Source organism: Hemibagrus wyckioides, linkage group LG15 (assembly GCF_019097595.1).
Source record: "Hemibagrus wyckioides isolate EC202008001 linkage group LG15, SWU_Hwy_1.0, whole genome shotgun sequence".
NCBI lineage: Eukaryota > Metazoa > Chordata > Actinopteri > Siluriformes > Bagridae > Hemibagrus > Hemibagrus wyckioides.
In genome coordinates this window covers 11164556-11177971 of record NC_080724.1, presented here as the reverse complement: position 1 = coordinate 11177971, position 13416 = coordinate 11164556, and the positions used below count along the sequence as shown (strand labels likewise).

Genomic DNA, 13416 nt, shown 5'->3' with positions numbered 1-13416 from the left:
AGATAGTGTTTTGTCTGTGTGTGTGTGTGTGTGTGTGTGAATTTGTTAGAGTTGGCAGATAGTGTTTTGTCTGTGTGTGTGTGTGTGTGAATTTGTTAGAGTTGGCAGATAGTGTTTTGTCTGTGTGTGTGTGAATTTGTTAGAGTTGGCAGATAGTGTTTTGTCTGTGTGTGTGTGTGTGTGTGTGTGAATTTGTTAGAGTTGGCAGATAGTGTTTTGTCTGTGTGTGTGTGTGTGTGAATTTGTTAGAGTTGGCAGATAGTGTTTTGTCTGTGTGAATTTGTTAGAGTTGGCAGATAGTGTTTTGTCTGTGTGTGTGTGTGTGTGAATTTGTTAGAGTTGGCAGATAGTGTTTTGTCTGTGTGTGTGTGTGTGTGTGTGTGAATTTGTTAGAGTTGGCAGATAGTGTTTTGTCTGTGTGTGTGTGAATTTGTTAGAGTTGGCAGATAGTGTTTTGTCTGTGTGTGTGTGTGTGTGTGTGTGAATTTGTTAGAGTTGGCAGATAGTGTTTTGTCTGTGTGTGTGTGTGTGTGTGAATTTGTTAGAGTTGGCAGATAGTGTTTTGTCTGTGTGTGTGTGTGAATTTGTTAGAGTTGGCAGATAGTGTTTTGTCTGTGTGTGTGTGTGTGTGTGAATTTGTTAGAGTTGGCAGATAGTGTTTTGTCTGTGTGTGTGAATTTGTTAGAGTTGGCAGATAGTGTTTTGTCTGTGTGTGTTTTGTCTGTGTGTGTGTGTGTGTATGTGTGAATTTATTAGAGTTGGCAGATAGTGTTTTGTCTGTGTGTGTGAATTTGTTAGAGTTGGCAGATAGTGTTTTGTCTGTGTGTGTGAATTTGTTAGAGTTGGCAGATAGTGTTTTGTCTGTGTGTGTGAATTTGTTAGAGTTGGCAGATAGTGTTTTGTCTGTGTGTGTGTGTGTGTGTGTATGTGTGAATTTATTAGAGTTGGCAGATAGTGTTTTGTCTGTGTGTGTGTGTGTCTGTGTGTGTGTGTCTGTGTGAATTTATTAGAGTTGGCAGATAGTGTTTTGTCTGTGTGTGTGTGTGTCTGTGTGTTGGAGTGGCCAATACAATCAGATACAGACAAAAACACATTTATTAATCATACAGTTATATAATAATGCTTCCTCGAAACTTAATCTTAAAGCATCTCCTAAAGAACATTTCACTTCTTCTTAATTGAAAATGTCACCTTTAAAAAAATAAAAGGACATAAAAACGTTCATATAAATCACTCTGAAGTCGTTTCACTCGATATATCCTTTAAAACGGATTTTTGTCTTTCTTCTGCTTGTTGTGTAGATTTGTGAAATTCACTCACTCTGTACTCTCTCTCTCATCTTTCTTTATTACCCTGTTTTCTTCCTTTTCCTCTTGTTTCTTTCACTTATGCAGCACGTAAATCACGGTTGAAGCAGTGAAGGCTCTGAGAAAAGCGTAAGACTCAACAGTGAATAGAGACTGAATCAGAGGAGGAGGAAAACGGCTTGTTTATGGCCGTGTTGTATTTTCGGTGTTGACGCACATTCAGAGTCCGTGTGAACCGTCTGGAGTCGATTCTCAGGTCACTTGTAAATTGTGTTAATAGTCTCCGGTTCTGCCTTTTTTTTTTGCTCGTCCGTTCCGTTTAGCAACAGTTACCTCGGGCAAACCTTCGCTACGGTGTTGATGCACTGAGACGACGGTGTTCTCCAAAAACAAATAGATCAGTGTGTGTGTGTGTGTGTGTGTGTGTGTGTGTGGATAGCTAGCTTTCACCATCATCTAAGGACAGACTACATATACACCCATCACCTCAAAGTCATGTGATCAGTCGTTATGGTAATTACGGAAGTTTTTAACTTCCTTGTGTGGGAAAGTATTAACTTTGACTTGATTTTGTGTGTGTGTGTATGTGTGTGTGTGTTATAAAGCGCACAATCAAATCGATAGCATCAGCATCCAGGAATAAACGATTACTATTAGGTTAATGCAGCTAAATAATAACACAGTGTTTATAACTGGAAGATGTTCTAAAGGTCCAGATAATACGATTAAGGCATACAGAAAATTCTTACATCAACATTCTCATCATCATGGTGTGTCAATCAAGCTCGTTATGTTTACCTGCATTAATCTCGCGCTCCCGTGCGGTGAGTTGTTGAAGGGCGGAGTCGTATCGTGATGACAGTGCGCTCACGCTGCTCTGGATGTCAGTCTGGACGCCGGGCTCTGAGGCCAGAGACGCTGCCCGGACACGGAGCTGGTGAAGTGCAGCGCTCAGACCCAGCACCTTTGCCAGATGAGCCTGGAGCAAATACAAATGAAGAATACTGTACTGTAATCACGCTCATGACAGATTGATGCCAGATGACTCATTATTCCGTAATGACTGAGGAAAAAGCTTCTCTGAACATCATCCAAATGTTTGTGTTCCCCATTACAGCTAATGCCAGGGTTTTAACAGGGCACTGAGTTACTGGCACGGCACCAGCACTTCAGGAGAAATACACAAAACTCGCAGATGTTACTACTGATTACACCTGCACTCTAATACGACTCATTTATCCCTCAATCTGCTCCTTCCTCATGATTTATAGCAATAATAAAAAAAAAAGAATTAATTATCTGAAGCCAAATCGCAGGCTGCGATCAGAACTGCCCTCAGGTCGTTCCTCTCACCTGGCAATCGTCTCTGAGCGTGTGCAGAGCAGAAAGTTCGGCGCCTGTGACGTGTCCCGCCGTACGGTTCTGCCAGGCTTCGGCGTCCTCCAGGGCTCCGTTTAGAACCTTCAGCTCAGAGGACAAGGAGGAAACCTGCTCCAAAACCCGAGCTCTGTCCTGCAATTCCCGGAGGAGCTGCTGACAGGAGGAGAACTCTGACTGCACAGAGACGAGCACCAAGCGAACCGGGGATGAGGACAAACCTTCTACAGAGAGAGAGAGAGAGAGAGAAAGAAAGAGAGAGAAAGAGAAAGAGAGAGAGTGACAAAGTGAGAGAGAGAGAGAGAGAGAGAGAGAGAGAGAGAGAAAATACATATCTATTAAGAAAACATTAATAAAGTTATAGTAAAAGAAAGAAAAAAATCTGTTCTTCCGGACACAGAAAGATAAGAGGAATAAAACTTTAAAACTTTAAGAATTCTTTACCTTTCTCTAACTGCTCTGTCAGTTTCTCTCCTATCTCCATCACCTCTTTCACTTGTGGCTCTTTCTCTGTAAGCTCTGCTTCCAGGCCCTGAAAAAAACATGGACATGAAACATGTTACACACCAAACCAATCAGCAGCATCGCTCTATCTGAGCCAATCAGCAGCGTCACTCTGACTGAGCCAATCAGCAGCCTCGCTCTGAGCCAATCAGCAGCATCGCTCTATCTGAGCCAATCAGCAGCGTCGCTCTGACTGAGCCAATCAGCAGAGTCGTGCTGACTGAGCCAATCAGCAGGGTCGCTCTTCCTGAGCCAATCAGCAGCGTTGCTCTCTCTGAGCCAATCAGCAGCGCCGCTCTGACTGAGCCAATCTGCAGAGTCGCTCTGACTGAGCCAATCAGCAGCGTCGCTCTCTCTGAGCCAATCAGCAGCGCCGCTCTGACTGAGCCAATCTGCAGAGTCGCTCTGACTGAGCCAATCAGCAGAGTCGTGCTGACTGAGCCAATCAGCAGCGTTGCTCTGACTGAGCCAATCAGCAGCGCCGCTCTGACTGAGCCAATCAGCAGCGCCGCTCTGACTGAGCCAATCTGCAGAGTCGCTCTGACTGAGCCAATCAGCAGCGTTGCTCTGACTGAGCCAATCAGCAGCGTTGCTCTGACTGAGCCAATCAACAGCGTCACGCTCTCTCTCTTCCTTACCTGGAGTTTTTTGGTGTGGTCATGAGGATCTCTAGAGGACAGCGACTGTGCAGAGTTTTTCCATCTCACCAACCACGACAAAAGGTCAGGAATCTGACTGTCCACTCTACACACACATTAAAAGCACAGGTCAGCATACACTTGGATAAACAAGGCTAACTGGTAGACATACATTAGCACTGGTTCGAAAGAAAGAAAGAAAGAAAGAAAGAAAGAAAGAAAGAAAGAAAGAAAGAAAGACTTTAAAGAACTATCAGCATCAGCACAGTGTTCATGTTTGTGTGTATATGAGAGTTTGTGTCTGTGTGTGTGTGTGTGTGTTTTCGTACAGTTTCCTGAGCTCTGTGTCCGTATCCAGGTGACGTCTCTTCGGTGGTGCAGGAGGCTGGATCTCTTGGTCGGTGACCGTACGCTGTGTCCGCTCCACTACAGTGGTGACCGTCTCTATGACGACCGTCTCCTGCACCTGCGGCATCCCTGCAGTGCTGACTGCCACGGTTACCTTGGAGATGAGACAAACGTGGATTTGATTGTGTTCAACAAGAACACTAGACACAAGAGTGTACAGAGCACATCCTGAAACGTGTGAGTATGTGTGTGTGTGTGTATATGGGTGTGGGTGTAACAAGGATGGGGAGGACTGAGCACCAACTTTTTCCCAGGGAGAGGCTGTTTCCATGGTGACAGCTCTATATTTGGGACAGCAACAGAACACTCAGGTGTTGATGCAGAGCTCAGGTGTGCCTGGTGTGTGTGTGTGTGTATGTGTGTGTGTGTGTAAAAAATGCAATACAAAAAAAAAACACATATACATTCATGCAAAATATACCATGAGGTAACACACATGGGCCGGGGCACAAGTATTGGCATCCTCCATTTTATACATTAGTTTTGTCTTATATACTTATTAAATGCCCTCCTGCATTAATCAGTAGAACAGAAAAAAAGGGATTCAGACGGTTGATTTGATTGGCTGAGAGTGTGTGGTGTGTGTTACCTGATTGGAGCAGTCCTCCAGTCTCTGAACCAGATTGTCCCAGCGCTGTGTCAGCTCCTCCGTGTCCATCTCAATGCGCTGCCTCGCTGCAGGGCTTTTCAGCAGCTGCGCCACATCCTGCCCCGCCTCGGACAGAGTGCCCAGTGCCCGCCGCTTCTGCGCCATGTCCTCTTTCAGACTCTGAAAAAATTGTCAGAAGTTTTAAACTAACAATTGAGAACAGTTTCATACTTCCTGAATAACATGTTTAGGTAGCTAGCAAGATCACTCACCGCTAATGTACGGACATTAGTGTTTATCTCGCTCGGGTCTTTGAAGTCACTCGTCTGCACTTTGCTCAGACCTTTTTCCTTCTCCTCTAGCCACGCTCTGAACAGGTTCTGGAAAAGTTGTAAAAATTCTTTTAAGAAAAAAAAACATCAGGAAATACTTTTTTTTATTTTTAAAATTGCAGGTCAGTGTTTTTAACCTGATCTTCCAAGAGCTGCTGCCACACAAGCAGGATCTCCTCCAGTTTATTCCAGCGTTCCTCAGTCCAGCGACACACCGCGGCCCAGCGCTCACCCAGAGACTGCAGCAGAAACACACGGGAAACCGTTACAGCGTGAACAAAGACAACAGAAAAACATGACACTAATAATAACATTGGCATGAAGAAAATCTCTCCATGAGTATCAGCAAACTCTCGTCTAACTCGACAGAAAGCAGTATGAACAATAACACAACACTGTTGATGATTCTTGAATATTTCAATGAATAACTCTAAGCGGCTAGAAGTAACTACAAAGCAGCTATAAGTAGTTATAAACATCTATAAGCATGTAAAAGCAACTATAAGTAGTTATAAACGTCTAGAAACAGCTTTTAGCTGCTATGAGTAGCTCTAAGTAGCTATAAACATTTACTGAGTAGCTATAAGTAGCTCTAAGTAGCTATAAACATCTATGAGTAGCTATAAGCAACTATAGGTAGCTATGAACATCTATAATCAGCTTTAAGCAGCCATAAGTAGCTATAAACGTCTATAGCAGCTATTAGCTGCTATAATTAGCTGTAAGTAGCTATAAGGCACTAGAAGCATTTATAAACATCTATGAGCAGCTATATATACACTACCAGTCAAAAGTTTGGACACACCTTTTAATTCAATGTTTTTTGTTTAGGGATTTATTTTCTACATTCTAGAACAATACTGGAGATTTCAAAACTATGAAATAACACACATGGACTTAAGTAATCCATATGTAATGACAACAAAAAACAGTCAGTTGTTATTTTAAGACACGAAGGTCAGGTGTTCTGGAATAGTTCTTGCAAGAACAGTATTGTCAAGTGCATTTGCAAAACCCATCAAGCACCATGATGAAACTCGCTCACATGAAGACCATCCCCGTAAAGCAAGACCAAAACTGACCTCTGCTGCAGAGGAGAAGTTCATTTAGAGTTACCAGCCTCAGAAATCACCAATTAACAGCACCTCAGATTAGAGCCGTTATGAAGGCTTTACAGAGCATCAGTAGCAGACATATCTCAATATCAACTGTTCAAACGAGATTATTGTGTATTTCGGCCGCCGTCAGCATTGTTTTACAACGTAGAAAGAAATAAACATCAGGAAACACCATGGAATTAGAAGATGTGTCCTTTCTTTCTGATAGTGTATCTATAAGCATCTATGTGCAGCTATAAGCACCTATAAGTAGCTAAGTAGCTAGCAGGAATATAAAAAGTCTGAGGTGTTTGAGCTGCATTAATCTCTAAGAATAAAACATCTTACAGAAAACAATTCAACACTTCCGGACCAATCAGAATGGAGAAACTTTCAGTATGGATCTGATGTGGTTTGGTTACGCAGGCTGTTTCGGCAAATCGCTTTTTAACCTCTAAAGCAAAAGGTGAGACTTTCCACCGCACCGAGAGCCACCATGACACCAAGTAGCAGACAAATGTGTTTTTCTATTTTTGTTTAGTTTTTTTTCCTGATAGCAAAATCACCATACAGCATTTAAACTCCACAATCCACCACATGGTTCACTCGCTGGAACATTTCTGCTCAGTGTCGACTCGAAGACGAAGCACTTCCTGCGAGTCGGGTTAGCAGGCAGCCGCTTTCTCACCCGTTAGCTCTTAAAGCTGTAATCCTCCGTGAGCTTCAGCAGACAAACACAGGCATTAAGGTTCAAAGAGCGCCATGTGTCATTACAGGCTGCAGCGTGAAGGACAGCATGAGTAGCACTTTCTAGAACACACTCTGAGTGCTGTGTCATTACACATGCGGTTAGAAGAAAGCGAGAGCGGTTAAACGGCTCCTCGAAGAACTCTGCACTGCTGGACTCATTACACACACGAGAGTTAACGAAGAGTTTACAAAGAAACGAAAGGGAAAAAAATCATGTTAGAGTTACAGTGAAATCATCAGAGGAGTTGATTTTATTCTGTCATAATACACAAGTGCACAACGTAAACTGGGTGACGTGTCCGTACCTGAAGCTGCTCCTCCAGAGCAGCGGTGGCACTCTCGCCACTGTTCTCGTCCACCACCACCACCATGTGAGTCAAAGAGTTCACCTTGACCTGCTCAGACTCCAGGTCGCTCTGCAGAGCCTGAAACCAAACATAAAGATCACGGTCAAGCAAGGAGGAGAGGTCAACCGAACCCCAATCACTTCAGTGTCACGTTCCTCACTTCCAACAAGTCCAAAAACATCTCTCTCTTTGGTCTCATTTTTTAAGAACCAACAGAACAAATTGAGTTTAAAGGCTCCACAAAACTTCCATCAGAAAGCTTGCTTACTCTGTGCTGCTCGATCTGAGCCATGTATCCCGGCATGTCTCCCGGCATCGGCTCCGTCTCCATTTTACGGATCCGCCCCTCTGTCTCCTTCAGCCAATCAGAGAGCTGCTGGAGCTGCTGATGCTGGAGGTCCATGAGAACTTCATGAAGTCTGAAACAATAATCAAAGCGGTTTAATGTAATCAGTCTTAAACAGCACATCAGATTCACTGAATCATTTGGATTATTTACCCACAGCAACATTCTCCTCGTTTGTTTAGCCAGTTTGGCTGTTTGAAGGTTGTACAGTCGTGGCCAAAAGTTTTGAGAATGACACTAACATTAAATTTTCACAAAGTCTGCTGCCTCAGTTTTTATGATGGCAATTTGCATATACTCCAGAAGGTTATGAGAAGTGATCAGATGAATTGAATTTAATTGCAAAGTCTCTCTTTGCCAAGAAAATGAACTTAATCCCAAAAAACCATTTACAGTGCATTTGACTTCATGTCAATGATTCTCGCGTTAACAAGGGTGTGAGTGTTGATTAGGACAAGGCTGGAGATCACTCTGTCATGCTGATTGAGTTAGAATAACTGACTGGAAGCTTTAAAAGGTGGACGGTGCTTAAAATCATTGTTCTTCCTCTGTTAACCATGATTACCTGCATGGAAACATGTGGAGTCATCATTGGTTTGTAAAAAAAGGGAGTCACAGGCAAGGATATTGCTGCAAGTAAGAAGTACCCAAATCAACCATTTATCGGATCATCAAGAACTTCAAGGAGAGAGGTTCAATTGTTGTGAAGAAGGCTTCAGGGCGCCAAAGAAAGTTCAGCAAGTGTCCTAAAGTTGATTCAGCTGCAGGATCAGGGCACCAGGCAGGTGTGAACGCATGACTTCTGGAGGATGGCCCTGGTGTCAAGAAGAGTAGCGAAGAAGCTCTTTCCAGGAAAAACATCAGGGACAGACTGATATTCTCCAAAAGGTACAGGGATTGGACTGCTGAGGACTGGGGTAAAGTTATTTTCTCTAATGAATCCCCTTTCCGATTGATTGGGGCATCTGGGACAAAAAGCTTGTCTGGAGAATAAAAGCAAGCTCTACCATCAGTCCTGTGTCATGCCAACAGTAAAGCATCCTGAGACAATTCATGTGTGGGGTTTCTTCTCAGCCAAGGGAGTGGGCTCACTTACAATTTGGAATAAGAACACAGCTACGAATAAAGAATGGTACAAAAACATCCTACAAGAGACACTTCTCCCAACCATCCAAGATCAGTTTGGTGACAAACAATGCCTTTTACAGCAATGTGGAGCAAAAGTGATAACTAAGTGGCTCGGGGAACAAAACATCAAAATTTTGTGTCCATGGCCAAGAAACTCCCCAGACCTTATTCCCGTTGAGAACTTGTGGTCAGTCCTCAAGATGCAGGTGGACAAATAAAAACCCACAAATTCTGACAAACTCTTAGTATTGATTATGCAAGAATGGGCTGCCATCAGTAAGGATGTGGCCCAGAAGTTGACTGACAGCATGCCAGGGTGAATCAACACTGCAAATATCGACTCTTTGCATTAATGTAATTAATTTAATAATAAACTTAATGTAATTGTCTATAAACTTGATGTGCTTGTAATGCTTGTAATTATACTTCAGAATACCATAGTGCCAAAATTAATGTGTCATTCTCAAAACTTCTGGCCATGGCTTTAGTAGATCTAAAACCTAAGCCTGATCTCCAAAATAGAATGTAAAAATTATTAGTATTTTTTTTTTAACAGTGTACATTGAGCATGTTTGGTTTAAGCCACACCCACTTCCATAACACAGATAAATATATTTGGAGCACTAAAGATACAGATAATAGCCACTGTGTGTGTGTGTGTGTACCTGGCCTGTCGGTCCATACTGTTCACACGGAGGGTCTCCCAGCGCGAGTTCAGCAGAGTCATCTGCTCTCGGATCTCATCCTCTTCTTCCTCGCTCAGTCGGCCCTGAGAAATCAGCTGGTTTCCCACCTGGAGCACGTTACCCACACTGCTCTGGTGTGCCGTCAGCTCCATCATAAACTCCTGAAAAAAAAAACATGTGCCTTTAACATGTAGCACAGATCCCAGATATCTAATAATATGTTCAGTTTACTATGTTATCGTTATTATAGCAACCACTTTATTCACAGGGACACGTGTACAACAGATGCTCCACTTAATGTACGACAACCAATTTAAAAACAATTATTTAAAGAAAAAAATCATAATTGTTAAAACTGTAAAGCTTTCCGTTAATAGATTTAAACATTATTTGACGTTTGTGAAATAAGGAGTCTCCACTATTAAAGCTTTCTAACAGTCAGTATGTTTTCCTCCTCAGGAAAGTCTTCTCCACAGAGGGAGACCTTTACCATGTGTAGTTTCTCATTAACATGACAAAGCTACGATTTCTTTTGTCTTAGTAACTAAAAAAGGAATGAAAGAAATGCTGGTGATGTAAAACATGTGAGGAGCTAACAACATTAAAAGAAACTATATGTGAATAAAGCGTTTCATTCATTAATAAATCAATAAAACACTTCGAGACATTCTGTCGTTTCATGTGGTTGATTATTTTTCTAAAACCTTTTGTTTTATTCCTTGCCTATTGTAAGTTAATGTTAAATATTTTACTGCTTAATATATTTAAATGATTATGAAGGCCCAGAATCCGACTGGCTTTATTCATTTAACTGAAATTCTTCAGTAACTAGGCCTGTAATTCAGAGAGCTGTTAAAGTGTCACACATGGTAGTCATTAAATCTGTGCCTTTTTGACTACACGCTTCTTCAAACTGTAATATATGTCCAAACTCCTACATATTTAAGATAAGATAAAATAAGATAAGACAAGACAGACCTTTATTATTAATTATTTATTAATCCCAAAGGAAATTCTTTGTCTTCATTTTGTCTTCTTTCTTCTGCTCCATTATTTAATTTATTATGGAGAAATTCTTTCTTCACTTCTCCATAATACACCACAGATTTTTGCAGAACTATATCTACACATACATCAGTGAATTTTTTATGTTCAGCCGCTCTTCCTCACACGCTTCTCTCAATCTGGTTATCTTCAGAAGATCTGTAGAGGAGTCTGATATCGAATGAACAGTGTGTTTCTGTAAGTTCTTTCCTATCCTGGTGTAAAACATCCACCTCAGCTTCTCTATTCAGTCTCCACTAAAAGCCTGAGCTTAAAGATACCATCGGCACCAGACAGAAAAAAGCAGCTCGATGATCGCTATCAGAATGTGCTGTATGAACACAATGCTGCTCTTAGATATCTTTGATCTTTGATATCGAGCTACCAAATTCCAGTCCCGAGTCCCTGATGGGATCCGATGTTGCATGAGACTGAAGAACGCGTCCACGTGAAGCTTGGTTGCTGAAATTCTTCAGACATAGTTATAGAGTAGAGAAGTATGAAATATAAACATATGACAAGGTGTAGCTCGGGATTTCCAGAAAAACTAAAAACGATTTTCACTCACCTCGGAATTCCAAGTCTACCTTAGGAAGGTCGGGTTATTCGTAAATTCAGCAAGTGACCTCAAATCGACATGGCTGCTTACAGCATCAGCTGTTTCATGGAGGTAATCACACATCGCTCATCATAGCTAGCTAGCGACAGCTGTGCTTACAAAACAGATTTTTGTCTGTTTTGTAAGCACAGAACTAACTTTTTTATTTTATGTAGAAATTGCAACTAAAAATATTTTGCTAATAAAAAAAAAAATTTAATTTGAAATGTTGAACTCATCTTGAGGTATAATGTGACTGTCATGGTTGCCAGATCAGGAAGGATCCCCTGCTATTGGGCTATTTTTTCATCACTTTGAACCTAAAAACTTGGCCTCAGGCTCAATTACAGATTCACATTATGAGCTGGTGCATATTATGAATTAATGAGGTCCACAAATAAAAATAACATTACATCAGCACATTGTACATGACTCTGAAAAGGAATCTCGGACCAAACTGGACAAAATTGAATCAGGTTGTTACGGGTCAATTTTTTCCTCAAATGGATGTTGTGCAGACTGATTATGTTTTTTTTCTGCGAGTTTTCTTTTTGGTCTATTCTGTCCAACTTTCAGTCTCTGTTAATTGGAAGATTTAGACACACCCTGCTAAATTTAAAATGGCCTGCTGTGTCTTCCTTCCAAGAAAACCGAGCTGGCTGCTTTATCTGGAGTGATTGAGCACTTAAGTGCTCGTGTTCAGTGCCTGTAGGTGCGCTCTGGGTCACTTCACCCCAGAACAGCCATGGCAACCTCCGAACAAAACACGGTGAGGGCAAAGCGCTGGGAGCCAGACGAACGTGACAGATAACACACACACTGAGAGAGAGAGAGAGAGAGAGAGAGAGAGAGAGAGAGTTGTCCTTGTAGGAAGAAGGATTAAAAGAAAACCCTTTTCATCCTCATCATTACCTGTGTAAAATTTGTTCATTTACTATGTAAGAAGGTACCAGAAATCTGGCTACTTCCATAACTAAACTTGTTCAGAGACAGAACTAAAGTTTCACATGAAGTCAGTTTTTTCCACCGTGAAAAAAAATGCAGACATGACGTTAAGGGTTCTTTCCCATACACAGGTCCATTTAGTCTATATGAATGGACCCCTGATGTGGAACCTGACCACTGAAGTGAGAACACAACAAATACGCTCGATTGTGGACCAAATAAAGCCTTAGCGCATGAGCGAGGTTGTTTTGATCTACTTCCAAGTCACTCAGAATCGACTTCACTGCAGGAAGCAAACTAAAAACACCAGCGTGAAGAAATTTGGACAAGCAAACAAAAAAAGAAACTAAATACTGGATTTTTGCAATTCTTGACAATTTCTGGTAAAGCTTTGTTTAGTTATTGAGGCGCCATATTTTTGACCCATGACTGAAAAAATTCAAATAGAACAATTACATGCTTCTCAGCCTAAATTGTGCTTTTTGATACGTTTAATTACATGTAATGTGAAACCAAACCAAATAAATAGAAAGTGAATAAACATATCAATTTTGCACTGATTCAGAGTCAGGAAACAGAAGTGCCAGGAGTGAGCCTCAACAGGCATTGGAAAAAATCCACTTAACCCACTTTGGACAGAGATGATGAAATGATGCATTAATTTCATTCATCACTATGTTGGCGTGTTGTTTTCCAAACTGGGAAAATGTTAAAGAAACCAGACCATTTTTCCATTACAGCATCAGAACTTAATGTAGATTTGGCCCCAAACAAAAACAGAACTTCAGGCTCTAGTAGTAATTGATCCTCACCATCTTGGGTGACCATGTAATGATCTCATTTTTGGCACTTTTATCTCTAAAGGAGTTTCCACAAATGGATCGATTTGATCAGGTTAGGGGCTCACAATCACAGTTTTGCGTTCACGTTGAAGAATTCCTTCTGAGCCCTTGCTTTAATGCGCAATTCCAAGTGCCAATTTTGTGTAAAGTATAAGGCACTAAATTCATCCACTTGCTGTTTTACATCATGTTTCTTCAGAACCAAGGCTCAAGCTGTGAAGTACAAAACATTTTGGATGACCAGAACACCTGCAATCAAGGAGCCCATCTAGCTTATATATGAAGGTTTTTATTAACCACACAGGATCCCAAGCAAAAGCACCTACATACAAAGCATGACCTCCACTGACCATAACAACCCCTTCCCAGTCATCTTCACCAGATTGGAAACAGGAAGCAGCACAACATACAGCAGATAGCTTCCAGACCTAATGCAGACTGCACCATGGTTCAGTAGAAGTGAGCCACAGTCCTTCTG

General features: G+C 41.6%; 1 protein-coding gene across 7 annotated transcripts in view; it reads right to left on the bottom strand.

The window, feature by feature from the left end:
* utrn (utrophin) overlaps positions 1–13416 on the bottom strand; it is a 179931-nt gene that overhangs the window by 132562 nt on the left and 33953 nt on the right. For all 7 annotated transcript variants that reach the window (XM_058410390.1, XM_058410397.1, XM_058410395.1 and 4 more), the window contains 11 exons: positions 9489–9670; positions 7618–7768; positions 7308–7427; positions 5293–5394; positions 5096–5203; positions 4824–5003; positions 4156–4328; positions 3827–3932; positions 3129–3216; positions 2661–2908; positions 2106–2286 (listed from right to left, as the gene is read on the bottom strand). In XM_058410390.1, the coding sequence (XP_058266373.1) occupies positions 2106–2286; positions 2661–2908; positions 3129–3216; positions 3827–3932; positions 4156–4328; positions 4824–5003; positions 5096–5203; positions 5293–5394; positions 7308–7427; positions 7618–7768; positions 9489–9670 (1639 nt within the window). The remainder of the gene's footprint in view (positions 1–2105; positions 2287–2660; positions 2909–3128; positions 3217–3826; positions 3933–4155; positions 4329–4823; positions 5004–5095; positions 5204–5292; positions 5395–7307; positions 7428–7617; positions 7769–9488; positions 9671–13416) is intronic.